The sequence below is a fragment of the Simochromis diagramma genome, unplaced genomic scaffold (assembly GCF_900408965.1).
Source record: "Simochromis diagramma unplaced genomic scaffold, fSimDia1.1 OVJJ01000590.1, whole genome shotgun sequence".
NCBI classification, from domain to species: domain Eukaryota; kingdom Metazoa; phylum Chordata; class Actinopteri; order Cichliformes; family Cichlidae; genus Simochromis; species Simochromis diagramma.
In genome coordinates this window covers 946259-963681 of record NW_024387057.1, presented here as the reverse complement: position 1 = coordinate 963681, position 17423 = coordinate 946259, and the positions used below count along the sequence as shown (strand labels likewise).

Below are 17423 nucleotides of genomic sequence, written 5' to 3'. Positions count from 1 at the left end.
ATGGGTATTCTTTACTTCTTTATTTAGTTTTTTATTTATTCGTGTTTAATTATGGCAGTTTCAGGCTTCCACAGCTGTAAGACCAAATGTGTCCTTATGAAGTCAAAATATTTCCTACTATAGCTCATGATGGCGGGAAATCTGTAAGAAAAAGTGAGGAAAATGTGTGCTCTAAGTATTTCCACCGTTAATTAAATATACAAACCACAGACATCAGCAGCAGTAGGACGTCAAACCTCGTTTCTCTTGGTCCCCAAGTAGCCACATTGTATATACTTTAGATTAACAATATCTGTGTAATTATTTTATTCTGCAGCTTAAAGCAGTTTTTCAGCCTCCCCTGTAGGAAGCTGATGAATACAAAAATTAGTTTTAACCAAGAAGACCAGATCTCTGTGTTCGTTTCTGAAGAATGGGCCACTGGCTCAGTTAAATTTGATTCAGGATACGTAGACTTAGAAGTGGGTTTAATAGCAGCCACGATTAGAGCTCATTGCAAGGAAATCAGCGCGCATTTATAGTTAAAGAAAAACACATTAAGAGGAAAATTAATTTACATTATTTGAATCTCACCTCAGTGTGAGTCAATGACACATCTTTAATATCATCTGTATCTATAGGATCCTTTTCAGAGGGCTTCGTTTCTTTCTCTCGCACTTAGACACGAGCTTTTGTGTGCATGGATTCAACAGCTAGAAAGACGCGAGTACACACTATGTCTCAAAGCCTGACACTTCTGAGACTGAGATATAAACCCATAAAAAATGCATGATTAAGAGTGAAAAGGCAGACCTTCTGGTACAGAGCCAAATAAAGTAAATATATAATGTGAAACAGTGTGAAGACAGTAAAATGGTGTCAAAGTCAAAGGTGGGAGTAATTTCATCCTCTTTTCAAACGCTTTTAACAAACGCAGATAGACAGGGAGGCAGGTAGCACAGTGTGAAGGTGCATGGATTCATTCATGTATGCATGCATGCGCACATATATATGCAGGACCTGTGTGGAGGTGAGAAAACAAAAGGCAGCCTGCTACATTTTAAAGAAACTTTCAGGGGGGACACACACAGATCACCCGAGGCTCTTATCTCAGCAGCACCTCTGGGCTCTCGGTGCGACAGCTTTAATGTGTCCAAATGAATAGCAGCCACTATTCTTCTGCTGGATCGAGCTTTAAGAGACAGACACCTTGGGAGAGGAGCGGGCAATCACATTCACGCAAGTGTTTCCTTTAATGGCTCGGGCTATTTTCCATCTATTTTCTGCACTTAGATCAGCTGAAATCCCAGTTTCTGAAAGGGATGATGCTGGCTATTAAATACGGCTGAAAGAGTGCCATTTCCTTTGACACGCAACAAGGTTTTTATAGACCTGGGTTAAACGGCATTTGAAAAATGCTTTTCTTTGTTTTTCTGTAGCTGGAAATGCAAGATTTAATGTTCGTTTACGATATAATCCTGACCCTCGGATTCCCTCAAGAAGATAAAACAAACACAAGCAACTGCTGTCGGATAGAGAGCTGACAGCTAAAGTTTTTATTTAAAATTTTCAAGGCAAGTCAGGCAGTGCTGGTTTGTTGTAAGACACCAAGGAGGCAGTGCATTTAAATACCGAAAGATGTAAAGATAAAATGGATTCTTTTAAAGTCAAACATGCGTAGTTTGCTCAATCATCTTTGGTCTATTGTCATATAAACCTGCAGTATCATAATAACAATAATAATAATAATAATAATAATAATAATAGCAACCAGCATGTCCTCCTCTCACAGCCGTCAGGCTTGGTGACTGATGAACAGTGCTGATGCTCTGATGCGAGAGTCTCTCTTCTCTCGGTTCTGCTTCAGCCTCCGGAGCACAGGGGCGCTGCCGCTCTCACCTGCCCAGGGAGCGTCGCCTGCCACTGGAACACACGGCAAACCTGGTTGGACATCTGCACAGAGATCACCGTATATTCATTTTAGGCACGAGTCTGAAAATGGGAGCTAAAGGGTGGGCTAAAACAACTGAAAGCAGGTAGAGAATAGAGAGGTTTTCTCTGATTAGGAAATATAGGTAAGTCAGAGGGAGCGAAATGGCTCTCGGCCTGAAAGGGAGCCAGTTATTTCTCCCTTTTGTGTCTGTATCTTTCCCTTTTAACAGTGAATTTGCATAACTTCTTTCCTTTTTTTAAAAATAAGTGGATGAAGATCACTAGAAGTATTAATGCAAACAAATACTAAAAGCTGGCATCTAGAATTTCTCTCTTTATTTTAAACTAATGAAAAATATCTAAAAGCATATGTCCTGGTTACATCCTGGTAGGCACTTTGCATTTGTAACTAACCTCCTGGTTGTAAGCCACCAACCACTCACATCTGCCCTAGACTCATGTGCTATTTGCACTAACACTTTGAGTTTAATGAAACGTGTCACGTGCATTTATTTTTGGACGACTAAGTTATAATCATGAGAGCCATCAATACTACAGAAGGGCTGGCTCGCATACGTCTTCAACCCAGCAGCACAGAAGATCTTTACAACCAATCAGCGTCACCTATTCAGTACCCTACCACATGTGAAATGTAGCCACAGTGAAGTTGACTTTTGACCTTTTTAGTGTTGTCACAAGCCGCTAGCGACATGGAGACAAGCGCAAAGGTGTCCTTAGGTCTTGGTGCCAAGACGCCACCCACAGCAATCAGGAGACAAATGTCACTCCCAGCTTGTCATTTATGCACAGAAACCCTTCTTTATTAAACATTTAAATGCAGTGGGTGTGTTATTTTTGATGTGCATTGAACACACACATGCATTATTTTTCACTGTGCAGGGTTTATGATTTAATGGGTATATTTCCAACGCTAAGATAAACAGCAAGTGAAAGCAAACCTAAACAGATGGTAAGAAATGGCTCACTGACAAACTGATGATCTGCATCACTGTCACTCCTACTTCCTCGCAGGTCTTGACCCATCAAACAGAACCCACTGCATTTCTCTGACATCATCAGCTTCAGACAAAACGGCAGGATCCGATGTCTTGAGATGAGAGCAGGTTGATATAAATGGTAACATCTTCATCGTTCTACACTATCAGACATTTCTGTGAAATTGTGTCTAGTTGGTAAATGAAGTCTCCATGTAAAGTCCAAAGCTGTTTTGTGAGGTCAGAGTAACGCTGACCTTCCACCACCAAGTTCCACTCATCTTTGAGTCAAAGTGAATGTTTGTGCCCAATCTGACAGCATTTATGAGATATCAGAGTGGGACGTATGGAAGGCAAATTAAACTGGCCTCATTGAGCAGGGAAACAAATGCATCATATTTATATACAATAGGCACAATTAACAAACAACAACAGTAAGACCGATCCACTTAACCCTTATAGTTCAGGTTAATGCGCCCCATTTTAATATATGACAAATATTTGAACAAAATCCAGATTGGAGACTCTGGTTCCCCCAACCTTATGTTTGAAATACCTGGCATAGAAATTATATGTGGTGCACATAAGCAACAGAGGACACACAGAAGTCAGAGGGTGCCTTGAGAGACAGTGCCTTGGAGCAGACATACAATCAGAACTGGTGGCATGGTGGTGGAGTGGTTAGCACTGTCGCCTCACAGCAAGAAGACTCGCGTGTTTATCCTTGGTCGGGCTTTTCTGTGTGGAGCTTGCATGTTAAACCCATTGAAGCAGGTTTTCTCTGGAGACTAAGGCTTCCTCACACACTCCAAAGACTTGTTGGGTTAAATGGCGATCTAAATTGGTCATGGATGTGAGGTAAATAAAGAGCCTCAAGTGCACACAGTTAAAGTGTGACTTGTAGTTAAAAGAGCTTTGAGTGTTCTGTAAGGCTAAAAAAGTGTATTCATCTGTTTGTGCTCGTGCTTTGCACCTGAAAGCACAAATAATGTAAGAAAACGATCTAATAAACAAATTAGAATCAATTTATTGTGATCTCATTGTAATTTAAGCTGATTAAAGAGTACTAGAAGAACATAAGATTATAAAGGCACCTGAGCTGTCATTTTGCTGAGTGTGGGAACACATGCACAAAACCCAGTATTTGTTTTGGCAGCTATGTTTTCATGTTTTAGATAGAACAAAATCGGATATTGTGTGATAATAGATGCTTTTTTTCCAAAAACAAGTGTTGTAAAACCTTTAAAAAAATCACTCTCTGTTCTTTGAAGCCTTAATTAAGCATGAATCATTCATGTATTAATGGCAGACAGGCCATTTATAATTAGCCAGCGTCACACTGTGAAGGTATAGTATATGGTTAAGAAAACACCATGCTTGTCAGCGTACCCTGTGGTTGATTTGAGGGTGGTGGTTCCTGATTGTCTCCCATTGCTCTCCTCCTCCTCTGGAGCACCATCAGGAGCTCTGCTTCGCCCACATTTCGGCCAGTTCCCCTCCTGGATGGCACTCTGCGGAGGTGCTGACGCTTCATGTTGTCCTGATGTATTAAATAGTTAAAGATGGATCAAACACAGCAGGTCAAGCTGCCATGCATCGCTCACGGCTGTAAGGTTTTTTTTTTTCTTTTGCAACACGGATGTGACTTTCAGCCCACAGTGAAATTTGATTTTATAGTTATTACCAGCATTCCTTTCAACTCCAGGATGGCTGACTTTCTGTTGTCACTTTTCTGGTCCTGTAAGAAAAGTGTGGATTGCAAAAAAAAATATATCTGTCACTGACACAGATCACAGCTGTGTTATAACAGAAAATGAAGAACGGCGGGATAACTGACCTTCCAGGAACTGTCGTCCTCCTGTGGGAAGAAGTTAGATGGTTATGAGACAGAGTTTATATTTATTTCTGCAGGCTATGCTTTTTTATCAGTTTCTTTGGAAAACACTGATATATCAAATGTCAATTCACAGTGCGACTTTTCTACCTGTATTCTCTTCATAGGTCTCAGGACGATGCCTTTCTTTATTCTCTCCATCATTTCATCCACTGCTCTTGCCTTCATGTCCAACAAGGGAGCTGCTTCTTAAGTAATGAAAATGAATATTGGTGCTGAGATTGCTTTCTTAGTCTTCTATGACAGTTTTTTTTAAATCAGTGTGGTGTATTGTCCCTATTTTGACAACTTCCACTATTTAGGTATAACATTATGACCGCCTGCCTAATATTCTCCTTTTGATGCCAAAACAGTCCTGACCCATCAAGGCAGGGCCTCCACTAGACCCTGTAGCTGTGTTAGCAACAGATCTCGCAAGTCCTGTAAAAAGTGATTTGAGGCCCCCATGGACTTGTTTGTCCAGCACATCCCACAGATGCCCGATTGGATTGACATCTAAGGAATTTGGAGGCCAATTCAACACCTCAAACTCGTTGTTGTGCTCCTCAAACCATTTAGGTTTGAGGAGGAGCAAAGGGTGAACATGGTCTGCAACAATGCTTAGGTAGGTGGTACATTTCAAAGTAACATTCACATAGATGACAGGACCTGAGGTCTTCCAGCAGAACATTGCCCAGTGCATCACACTGCTTCCGCCAACTTGCTTTCTTCCCATAGTGCATCCTGGTGCCTGGTGTTCCCCAGGTAACTAATGCACACAACTGGCCATCCAGGTGATGTGAAAGAAAATGTGATTTCTCAAATCAGGCCACTTTCTTTCATTGCTCCATACTCCAGTTCTGATGCTCACATGCCCATTGTTGGTACTTTCAGAGGTGGACATGGGTCAGCATGGACACCCTGACTGGTCTGTGGCTTTGCGGACCATACTCAACAAATTGTGATGCTCTCTTTCTATCAGAACATTTTCAGCAATTTGAGCTACAGTAGCTCGTCTGTTTAGACCACACAGGTCAGCCTTCACTCAATGTGAATCAATGAGCCTTGGCCATCCATGAGCCCGTCACCGCATCACCGCTGTTCCTTGGACAGCTTTTGATAGACACTGACCACGGGAGTCTCTGAACACCCCACGAGAGCTGCAATTTTAGAGATGTTATGACCCTGTCATCTAGCCATCACAGTGAGTCAAAATCACTCAAATCCATACGCTTGCCCATTTTTTCTGCTTCTAGCATCAACTTTCATGGTAAAATGTTCACTTGCACCCAAATATTTCCCACCTACTAACAGGTGTCATGATGAAGACATAATCAGTGTTATTTACTGCACTGTCAGGGGTCTGTGTATATTTGCGTGTTTTGTATGTTTGTTCCATCAAATGTTTTATGCAAAGAAGAGATGCTGTAGAATTACTGCCTGAAAAAATTAAGATGCTTTCCAGGAACACAGGACATATATCAAGATGAGGGATCTCATCGATAATCTAAGATTAAAGCAGAGTCCCTGTTAAATCTCAGTGCTTTATGCTGAAGGTTATGTTGCGTGTGGTTAGACGTACTGTTTAAATCATCAGCAGCCTTGGCACCATGTTTCTTCCTGCTCTTCAGGAAATCCTTAAAGCTAGCGGGAGGCAGAGAAAGGGATTAAGTCTCTGAAATCAGTCGACCATTGAGTTTTACATATGGACATTTAATATTAAAACATCATCCTCACCAGCATAATCACAACCAACTTAACTCAGCTGATGTGCATTCAATATCTGAAACCATCCTGTGAAACTTAGACTTGTATTCTTAGTAGTAGACGAAGCTATGGCTTTAGTTTTTCATACTTGGTAACAGTAGTGGGAGGCGGAGGAGGTGGAGGAGGCGGAGGAGGGAGAGGGAGAGGAGGCAGTGAAACGGAGTCAGGAATGGCTTTCTCTCCTGGTTCATCACTTTTATCATCGCTGTTGAGTGTCTGTTGTAACTCTTTCACTAAAAAGAAAGAGAATAGAGAATGGGAAATAACAAAAGCTCATATGGATGAGCTGATTAAAAGTCTCTTTAATGCACCGGTGCTCAAACTGATGAGGCACAGGGGCACGCTGGAAGCGAATCACTGGTTGCACATCCGTTTGAAGGTGATGACCTCCAATCACTGCTTCAAGAGAACCTGAATATTTCTAAGACATCAGAAGACTTTTCTAAAATGTATTCCATGTCATGTACAGTTATTTTGTTGTGATAAGGTCGTATCTTCAGGCACAAGGGAGTACCTTCTTCCTGGAGCTGGGTGACCAAGCTGTTAGCGTCAGATAGCTGAGTTTCTAAAGTCTTCCTCTCCTCCTCGCTCTTCTCCAGCTGCTCTCTCAGGTTCTGCAGCTCAGAGAGGGCACTGCTCTCCTCCACAGCACTCTGGCTCTGTTTTAACTGATCACAGGAGAGCAGAGGCATGATGAAGACATCAGTTATTTCCACTATGTTCTGTTATCGTGACACTCTCAGTGATCACGTTTACCCACCCGGTCCTGGTAGTAGAGTTGTATGTCACACAGGGCTGTGCTAAGTTGGGATATCTGTTGCAGTGCCTGCTCCAGCTGCACCTGCATTTTCAGGTCTGTCTCTGAGGCCTGGGCCGCCTTCTGTTCCAGGATCATCTGATGGGGGAGAGAAATAAATGGAGCTTTGACAATTTCAACACATATTTGGATTCTTTGTTTCTAAGAAAATGGAAAAGAAATACATCACTGACAATGAACCATAATTAGAGGAAAGATGAAGTGAGATCTAAAGGACTGGTTGCTGATTGTCTCCCAGCAGGTGGTTGTCAAACCAGCGTTTGACTGAACAATGACTTGGAAGCTTTGTTACGTATTACTCATCGGCTTCACTGAAGAGCAGCGGCAATGCGAACAGGATTATTTTGCTGTGAGACAAAGCATCATTGTTCTCGCATTGTGACAAAAAAAAAATATCTGACTTTGCCTTGAATCATTTGGAAAATGTGCTTCTTTCTTCTCTGCTGTGGAAAATGAATACACCAGCTGTGCTTAATCATTGCTGTGTAGATCTCCTCAATCAGCAGAGTGCTCTAAACAAACCTTTTGCTCTTTTGCACAGGCGTTTGTGACATGTGTTAATGTTGTGCTAGTTGTGCACACAGTTATATAGGCAAAATGCTGGGTTTGAGCAGATTTGATTAGTTTTCGAACCGATAAGGGAGACGCAGTTAGCACTGTTGTCTCACAGCAAGAGGCTTCTTGGTTTGAACCTTCTGAATGGCTGGGAGCTTTCGTGTATTCAAACATTTTCCATGTGCCAGTTGGTTTTCTGGTTTCCTCTCGTGTCCAGCAATATGAGCATTAGGTTAACTGGTGATTGCAAATTGGCTGCAGGTGTGTCTCTCTGTGTTGACCATGTGACAAACCAGCAGCCTGTCCAGGGTGAGCTGGGCCCCTGTGATCCTCAAGCTCCTCTATCCCTAACTTGAATAAGTGGTTAAGAGAATTAATGCACATGTGTAGCCAAAAGAAGTGCAGAATGATCGTGCTTCGCAATACTGCAAATGTTACTATTGATCTGATACCAAGTAAATACAAAGCCAGGATTGCTGATACCAATACCGATAACAGTACCGTAAAGACAGCTTATGTAGGACAGAGCAGTTTGTCGTGATTTTTGAGCTGGATGCTAATTCTGAACACATATTTATGACCACTAAATTTTCCACAACAATTAGCACAATTGTGTCGTGCTGGTATCGATCGAATACCAATACCAACATTGGTATCGGTGCTATCGATATTTGGATCGAGGAGCTCGCCTCTAATGCACACAGACAGTTGAATTAGACACAGGAAGGATCAGTCATTCAGAGAGAAGACAGAGACAGGAAATCAAGGCACGGGAGACACGCAAGGAAAAGCAGTTGCCAAAGTAAAACAGGAAGTGGAAGCATGTAGGACAAAGAAAGGCAGGAAACAAAAACAAAACATGAACAATGGGAAAAGAACAACAATGACATCAAAACCGAGATGTCATTACATTACATTACATGACCCCCATGTCATTTCCTGACATGGGGGTCCACAGCTGAGCAGCTGCTGTTGATATCATCTGTAGGTGGCACAGTACTTTGTCCACATAGTCTTGTAATGTGTTCCCCAACCAAAACACTGTAAGTGACACAAAAAAAAAAAAAAAAGCTGACCACACCTAAAGAAGTATCCTGACAGAGATAATTATAACCTTAGAGATGGTCTGGTGTGGTGGTGATGGTTAATTTAAATGACACAAATAGCCAGATCCAAAATAAAATCAGCTAAGAAAACCTGCTACGTATTATTTTGTGTGTAACTGCCCCTAATACCCTTTAATTCCCCTCAAAACAATACAAGGGACGTGACCTCGGTGCACTCTGCTTATAATGGGCGTCTCTCTGATAGATTTTCTAGATTTTTTTTTGAGAGCAGGTCCGTGATCAGAGAACAGGAAGTGTGAGAAAATGAGGTTTTCATTTCTGTGTTTTTACTATTGGGACAAACTGAAGCAGCAGCTTGGTGTCGGAGCATGCAGCACGAGGCTCCGCGCTGCAAATTACACTGCTTCAATCTGTGGGCTCCCTTTAGCAGAGAGCAATTTTCACACAGCAATTAGCACAATTATTTCATACATACAAACACACACACACACCCCGAGCACACACACTGCAACACAAAGGAACAAAGAAGCACACACAGAAAAAAAAAAAAAGCTCCAAATCGTTTCCTGTTTGAGGCCCCCGCATCATTATACCACCGTGCATCACACAGGAGAGGTGTGAATGGTTGTTGTTTTCAAAACACATGAAAACAGACAAATAGTGGTGCACACAAGAGGCATTCAGCGCAGGGGGGTCTTTTACCATGAATTGAGAGTAAAGGGGCTGAATTGTGTGGAGAGTCGGGGGTCCTTTTCACAGGTAAGGACCCCTGTGAGGAAGCCCATTGTGCGCCTGTCCAGTAAATGGAGGAGGCTGCGCACAAAAGCGACAATTGCTATATGCTCGGCAAAACATAAAGGTGTCAGGCGAAGACAGGTTGTGCTTAAAGACCACTATTCTCCTTCGGCGGCAGTGATGACCACTAATTATGGCGCAGGGAGGGGCTAAATGGGAAGAGAGACAGCTTTTTTTTTTGGAAAGAAAAGCCCTTCATTATGGGAGCAGCTGGGACTGCAACAACTGTGCTGTGTGTGTGTGTGTATTCTGCTCGGGTATGTGTGTGTGTTTTTTAAGTGAATTGATGTTTTTCGTCAATGTGTACAAGTGCGTGTGCGCTTTTGTCTTGTCTCTTCATAGAGGCGACGCACATTTGACCAAAGTGTCGTCGGTGTGAGAAACGATGAATGGAGACCTCTTGTGCTGTCCCGCCACATCAGCTGCGGTGCGACAGCAGAAACGTGTGTGCGTGTGTGTATGTGTGTGTGCATCCCCCTCCCTCCCCTTTCACTGGAGTGTCCGTCCGTTCCCCACACCCGCCCGAAGGTCAGCGCTAACACTCCTTGTCCCGTTCCTGTGGCACGACCTGTCACCCTCAGTATATATAGGTGTGAATATATGACAAAATGTTTTGTCCAGTGCTGAAAACACACACACACAAACACACACACACACAAATACACGCACACGCTCGCACCTGGGTGGCTAAGACTTCAGCGTGTTGCCGGAGGCCCTGCTCCAGCTCCAGCTTCTGAGACATTTCTGTGAACTCATCGGTGACAAGCTGGGACACTGGGTGTGCACACGAGGGGGGAGGGGGAGACACACAAAACAAATATTAATGACGAATTTATGATGCTTTTGATTTAGAAGCAAGCAGACTCCTGATTGCATAATGGTTTGGGGTAAATGTCATTTATGAATTAAAAATACACAATGTACCAAATATGGCTCAGATATGTCTATAAGATGGAAAAAAATTGCATAACTAGAAGTGGTGTGTGTGTGTGTGTGTGTGTGTGTGTGTGTGTGTGTGTGTGTGTGTGTGTGTGTGTGTGTGTGTGTTGGTTTGTGTGTGGAAAATTAATGAACCACAAAAATGAATAATCTCAAGTCTGTTGATTCATGAAAGGATTTTTTAAGTGAATCAATAATGAAAGTAATCTTCAGTCTTCAGTTTCATCTAATCAGGACTTACCTCGTTTGAGTTTATTTACAGTCTTGTTTTGTTTGTTCAGTTTCCTCAGAATGGCCTCCTTCTCTGCAACCTCCAGAGCAAGCTACACACACACACACACACACACACACACACACACACACACACACAATATTAGTCTTGAGTGGATCCAGGAGCTGCCAGAGGATCTGGACGTGTGCATTGCCCAGAGAGACTTCGAGGGTGCTGCTGACCTGCTGGACAAGCTCAACGAGTATCTCAGAGATCAGCCTGTCACCCCGAAGGTTAAAGAGCTTAGGGGGAAGGTGGATGAACGTGTGCGGCAGCTGACAGAGGTCCTGGTGTTTGAGTTGTCTCCAGATCGGTCACTTCGTGGCGGTCCTAAAGCAACCCGGCGGGCTGTTTCCCAGCTCATCAGACTAGGTCCTTTTATTTTTTTGTATTTTGTATTTTCTCCAAAGAATCTGATTCATACTGTTTCAACATCTCCTTCTGAATCATCTTTGAGCTCCTGTGCGTGGTAAAAACTGTCAGAATCATGTCTTCAACCCGGCCACGGCAAAAGCACCAGGAGATAAAAATCAAAAAAGTACACGACAAGCTCACACCGGCAGATTGCTACGGCCACAACGGGTGCTATAAAAGGCTGTTTATTGACCTCCTGAACACTAATTGGAACCATAATTTGCTAAATGGACAACATGTATTATTCAATAAGACTTTAAACAAATGATTGAGACCATAGAGTGAAAAAGTGTTTACTCAGGGTCGGGGTAAAGGGAGCCACAGGCCATTTCCCCATTAATTCCATTCCATTTCATTTTATAGCTAGATGAGTCGGCCCCTGCTGGCTATTAGAAAGAATGTAGCTTTAAGGCATCTTTACATACTGTGTTTGGTAGGATTCTTTAAGACAGGGGTGGGGGGTCTTGCAGGTTTTAGATGTGTCCTTGATCCAACACAGCTGATTTAAATGGCTAAATGACCTCCTCAACATGTCTTGAAGTTCTCCAGAGGCCTGGTAATGAACTAATCATTTGAGTCCGGTGTGTTTGCCCAGGGTGAGATCTAAAACCTGCAGGACACCGGCCCTCGAGGCCTGGAGTTCCCCACCCCTGCTTTAAGTGCTCAGACTCCACAAATATAAAAACACTGTCTACATTACCTGCTCTCTGAGCTGCGTCTGCTCACTGGTCAGATCCTCCACTTGTTGCTCCAGTTTAAGCTTCTCAGCCAGCAGACCGTCAACAGACGCCTGCAGCTCTGACACACATGACAGGAACAAAAAACAAAACAAAGCAAATAACAAGATTTTATTTTCTATTTTTTCCCATTCTAATTTCAAAATAGCTGTTTTCATATCATGGGTAGTGCCAGCTAACCTGTGATCTTGGCTTGACTCTCAAGCAGCAGCATCTCCTCGCTGCTGCTCCCTCCGGCACCATCCACCTCGTCACCATCCACCTCGTCACCATCCACCTCGTCACCATCCACCTCGTCACCATTAACCGCAGGGTCAAAGGTCACATCAGGCAGGTTTTCAGGTAGTTCAGCGATGAGTGGCAACAACATCTGGCTCTTTCTCTTCAGGACTTTGTTCTCTTTGGTCACCTGGGGAAAAACCAGATCAAATAGAGATCTGATGATTCAGGTGCTGAAGAAAAGGAAAGGAAAGGAAAAAGAGTCCAGTAGTTAACAGACATACTTTGAGAGCCAGTGCCTCAGCGCTCTCCCTGCAGGAGCGCTCTATCTGGAACTGGATCTCCAGCACGTTGATCTCTTTCAGGAGCTGATTGGAAGCTGATAAAGAGCACAGTGGTCAGTCACGAGCTCTTCATATAAGCATACTGAAGAGGATACAATCATTCAGAAAACACACAAAACAAACACATTCACAACAATTTCCTGTGCGAAAGCTCCTCATTTGTTTGTCCCACAGTCCTGTCATTTAAAAAACATGTAAACAACGTTGATATTTGAAGTGAAGAGTCTCACCTTCCTCCAACTCCGACAGCCTCTGATTGGCTTCGTCCCTCTGCTTCTCCAGGATGTGCCACTGGCAATCAAATGTCAACCAGCAAAACGGAAGAAAGAGATCAATCAAGCAACGGCAAATTGACACAGCTGATTTTCATTCACATTTTATTCCATTATCAGACAGCTGAGGCGCGAAATTACGTTTCAACGTAATCACGTTTATGCGCTTTTTAGACCATTTTGATTTGGCAATTTTGTTTAATTTTTGTGTCATTTCATTTTTATCCTTTCTCTATAATAGCAGGCTCTTGGCACACGGGGAAGATTTCTAAACCAGAGTCAGTCAAATTTTTCCCTTCCATCAAGCTAGCAGTACACCAGCCTGAGCAGGGCTCAGCGATCCCTCCTGTGAAAGGTGTCAGTCACATCAGTACCTGAAGGTCTTCCTCATCTTCGGAGGAGAAAGCAAACTCTTCATCCGAGTCTGCGGGCAAAAACATGACACTTTATCTTGTGAAATGGCACCTGAAAAAAAAGACACTGGCAGACGACCAAAGATCAGAATGAATAGAAGAGAAACTCCATGAGGTTGTTGTGCTCTGCGGGGAATACGGGAAGTGGAAATCACATGAGGAACCTTTAAAGGTTTTCGCTTTCCGTGGCCTGTGACTCACTGAAGTTTCCCATTGTTACTTCACTTTGTCCTACAGACTAAGGAGTCAGCAGTGTTGAAATCAAAGAAAGAATCCTCTTTCTTGCTGAGCGTCAGATCAGAATAGTCATTCCTGTTGCAGCACATTATCTATGAAACCAAAACTACTACACTGCTTGTGCAGGTTAAACAACACGTGTAGCAGCACCTCCAAAAGTCACAGATTAATCCCTCATATGTCTTTTGTTTAAGCTGTTTAAAAACTGAGGTGTAAGAAACTCACTGCCAGAGAGGCCGGCTCCAAAAGCAAGTCATTACCAATAGACCCTCACATTAAAATGCTGAGTTTTAAAGCAGAAAAAATGTTCCTCATCTCTGTACGACTTCATGACAGCTGTGCGGGGGTCAAAAAAGATTTAGTTGCAATGAGATCAAAAGTCATGGAGGTTATGCCTGTCTGCTAGGCCCCGCCTGCTCTAATGAAATCTACCAAACTGGACCGCAAGACCATGTTTTGTGGCGCAGGGTCTTTTGGAGCGTTTCTTTTGAAATTATATAGCAAATAATAAGAATTGCATTCTTGTTAATTCTACAGAGGATTCAGGGTGAGTGAAATTTTAGCATTATTTTATTTTACACAGTCGAATTTAGCTGGTAACAAAAGCTGTTGTAAACAATCAAACACAAAAAATGTGCATCAACTAGAAAACCTACACAATGAACATCCTCGCAACGTGAAATTTTTTTTATTTTTCTGACGTTTTAAATGCTGAAACTTTTATTTAGCTCCTTCAGCACCTCTTTAGGGCCAGATTATTGAGTCTTACCTGCAGCCGCAGTGTCCTCATCCTCATCTTGTACCCACATCCTGCAATGCTTTCAACTTTTCGCTCTTTAGTAAACAAAAAAAAAGAGCTACACGTTCCAGCACACACACAAAAACACAACTTTCTCCTGAACAGCAACGGCTTTATTATGAAGAAGCAAAAGGGAATTTCAGCTTAAACCCTCCCCCACTTCCAGGATTCGAAAAAGAGGAACCTTCCCCTGGCGTACGGTCGAAAGCTTCTTACTAATCACAAGACCACGTCTCCAGAGTTTATGAAAAGGATGAGATTATATCTTAATGCAAATAATGATGCTGGATATTACAGATAACACCCCCCACCCCTCCCTTTTTGATTCATATAATATAAAGGGGGAAAATCCATGCATGTGGTCTTTAAGGGAGGACACTGTCTCTCTGCTGCACGATCAACGTCACTCAAGGAGCCGAGGCAAAGGCAAAGCTGCTTTCACTCCTCTATCAGCATCTGCACTCAGAGTTCATGACCTCTGAGGCATCAGACATCTGCCACAGGAGCCACGTTTCTGCGTAATAATGCAGGAGATGACAACGATGGGTGGGAGCATGATGGTGATGCTGATGACACGTATTTCTCTACTGTGAATCATACAGAAACTTCTAATTTCTGAACCCTCACTCCTCTTTTATTCATCCACCTGCCTTCTGGGAGTATATTTTTAGGAGTTCCAAGCTGGGCGGGTCGATGATTCAGGGTGCATGAGGGGTCATATGGAGATCACAGTATTTTTAGTGAAGAAAAAGAAAAAAAAACATGGCTCTCCATCCCACTCAGTCTATTTGTTTCTCCTGAAAGTAACAAATACACATTTTTACAGGGGTTCTTTAGCAGATTGTCACAAGTTAAAGCGTAGTAAATTTAGCATTTTCACAGTATTGCTGCCTTCAGAGAGACTACAAATATATATATATATATATATATATATATATATATATATATATATATATATATATATATATATATATATATATATATATATAATTATATAATATTGACCTTCAAACCTTATGTTTCATACCTAGTTATGTACTTGTCCACAATTCATTGTCTCCTTTGAAGCTATAAGGTCAAAGAAAAAAACAATCTATAGCACTTCTTTGAGTCTTTATTAATTCCATAATTACAGCTATTATTGTTGGAAGAGAGTCAAATAATGCTCCAAGAAGCCAGCTTGTGAAATAAATTAGCAAAGTGTCCACTGGCTTCTTTATTTTATGTCAATTAAAATCAGAAAGTAGTTTCTCTTTAAATCCCTCGACAAGCTGGCATTCATCATTTCCAGCACAAACACTGGGACAATGATTATTTCCAATAATTCCTGATGAAAGCAGGACGCTAATCAAAGGATCTCATTGAAATGCTTTTCAATCACTTTCGGTGCGCATATGCAGCTCAAGTACAGAGATCTGCTGTGGTTCACTGCAGAGGGACATCCTTGTCGTCTCTCTCTCAGTGTGTTGCTCTCTTTACAGGCACCACCTGAGCACCAAGCCCTCCTCCAGCCTGTCACCCTGACCTTTACTAATGATTTTTCACCATGTTAATAAAGGTGAAATTGTCACTTAAGATTAGCCGTTGTCTGGTGTTTCTCACAGTGTGCATCAGTGTCAGAAAACCTCATTAAAAACCAGAATCTTTAATCTTCTGATTAAATAGAGACAGATTAGAAAACCAGCAGGTTTTATTTTTCATCCAGAGAGACTAAACAAGGATGGCTTTGGGTCTCACTCAACCTTTGGTCCTGATATTACTCATGTTTCTTTGTTTTACTTTTTCTCTCATTTGTCAAACATACGAGGAAAAGTTGTTACAAAAAATGTGCAGGACAGTTTTAGACATAAAAAGCTGAATCCTGTGATTTGGTGAAATGCTCCTTTACTAGTTTACTAATCAACATGATTATTATTACTAATGATTATTTATTATAGCAGGTTATTTTAGTTCATATTAGTTCTAATAGAATAAAGCTGTGTTGAAAGCATGACCAACAACGACTTCAAGCATTTAAAACTATCTTCTGGGAGTCGACATTCGTATAATTGAAAACGACCCAACTGGCAACTCTGGTCTGATCTCCTAAACACTCAAATTTTAACAAAGAAATTCACCACAGTGTCATCATGAGCAGATAAAAGTGTTTTCACAGGAACTGTAACGCCTGCTGTGAGCATCCCCATGTAAAGACGATAAACGACAACATAACAAAATACACATGTAAGAATATCCCTCAATAACTTAATATACAGTTATTAAGATTTTATATTATAAAATACAAAAAAAAGAAAGTAATGGCAATATACAATAAATATTTTTAGGATTACTTTGTAAATAAATAAGAATGTTTCCACCAGATTTTCAGGCCCAACGCATCTGAATACTTTATATTTGCAAGTCCGAATTTTTAGACTGAAGCATAATAATAATAATAATAATAATAATAATAATAATAATAGGGGTCCACAATTTTCCCGTCAAACTGTTTTATGAACGCAGCATTTTTTTATTTATGTCAGTCATTATGCTCTTTGTTCACTGAATGTCTTTATTTATTTATTTATTTATTTATCCTCGTTGACAGTCGTATTTTTATATTTCTGCTATATTAAACCTTTTCATTCTTTCACTGGGGTAAAGTCACAGTGCTTCATGCTGTCAGCTGTGTTTCCCAGCCTGCATGTGTGCATGAGCTGGAAAGTTTTCTATTTTAGGTTGGAGATACTGGTTACTGGCCAGAGCTGTGAAAGGCCGCTCAGGTTTCCTCTTAACAAATTCAATAAACAGGTTATCACTTAAAATCAAGCGGACTTGATTCTCACAGAGCGAAATTATAGCAGCACCTGCGTTTTGAGAGTGTTGACACTTGATGCCACCCCGTGAACAGCTGACTAAAATGCGACATTTTTAACCCTGAACGCGGCGGCGTGTTAACTAACAGATTCTAACCAACCCCGAGGAGAGCGAGCTGTTCGCGCTGCTTGTGAAAAGCTTC

The 17423-nt window shown here is 41.8% G+C and overlaps 1 protein-coding gene across 3 annotated transcripts; it reads right to left on the bottom strand.

The window, feature by feature from the left end:
- Positions 1 to 1507: 1507 nt before the first annotated feature.
- shtn2 (shootin 2) lies at positions 1508 to 14666 on the bottom strand. Of its 3 annotated transcripts, XM_040045042.1 has the most exons (18): positions 14396 to 14662; positions 13351 to 13400; positions 12935 to 12995; positions 12645 to 12739; positions 12434 to 12550; positions 12322 to 12403; positions 12105 to 12202; positions 10961 to 11042; positions 10460 to 10554; positions 7307 to 7441; positions 7061 to 7214; positions 6635 to 6779; positions 6362 to 6423; positions 4891 to 4988; positions 4744 to 4764; positions 4591 to 4644; positions 4296 to 4446; positions 1508 to 1932 (listed from the first exon to the last, which is right to left on the bottom strand). In XM_040045042.1, the coding sequence occupies exons 1-18, from the start codon at positions 14433 to 14435 to the stop codon at positions 1775 to 1777; spliced, it is 1698 nt and encodes a 565-aa protein (XP_039900976.1). In that variant the 5' UTR covers positions 14436 to 14662; the 3' UTR covers positions 1508 to 1774. The 3 variants fall into 3 exon arrangements, with proteins under 3 accessions (XP_039900976.1, XP_039900977.1, XP_039900975.1); XM_040045043.1 differs by having other exon boundaries at positions 1508 to 1902; positions 12322 to 12550; positions 14396 to 14666; XM_040045041.1 differs by having other exon boundaries at positions 12322 to 12550; positions 14396 to 14659.
- Positions 14667 to 17423: the final 2757 nt, after the last annotated feature.

Bases quoted from the DNA above. Each gene is read 5' to 3' on its own strand.
- shtn2 (XM_040045041.1), bottom strand. From the start codon at position 14,435: ATGTGGGTACAAGATGAGGATGAGGACACTGCGGCTGCAG. The intron at 4,989-6,361 runs GTACGTCTAACC...TCATTACTTAAG, and splicing joins GGCTGCTGATGATTTAAACA to AAGCAGCTCCCTTGTTGGAC. The intron at 4,645-4,743 runs GTCAGTTATCCC...CTTTTCTTACAG, and splicing joins AGGACGACAGTTCCTGGAAG to GACCAGAAAAGTGACAACAG.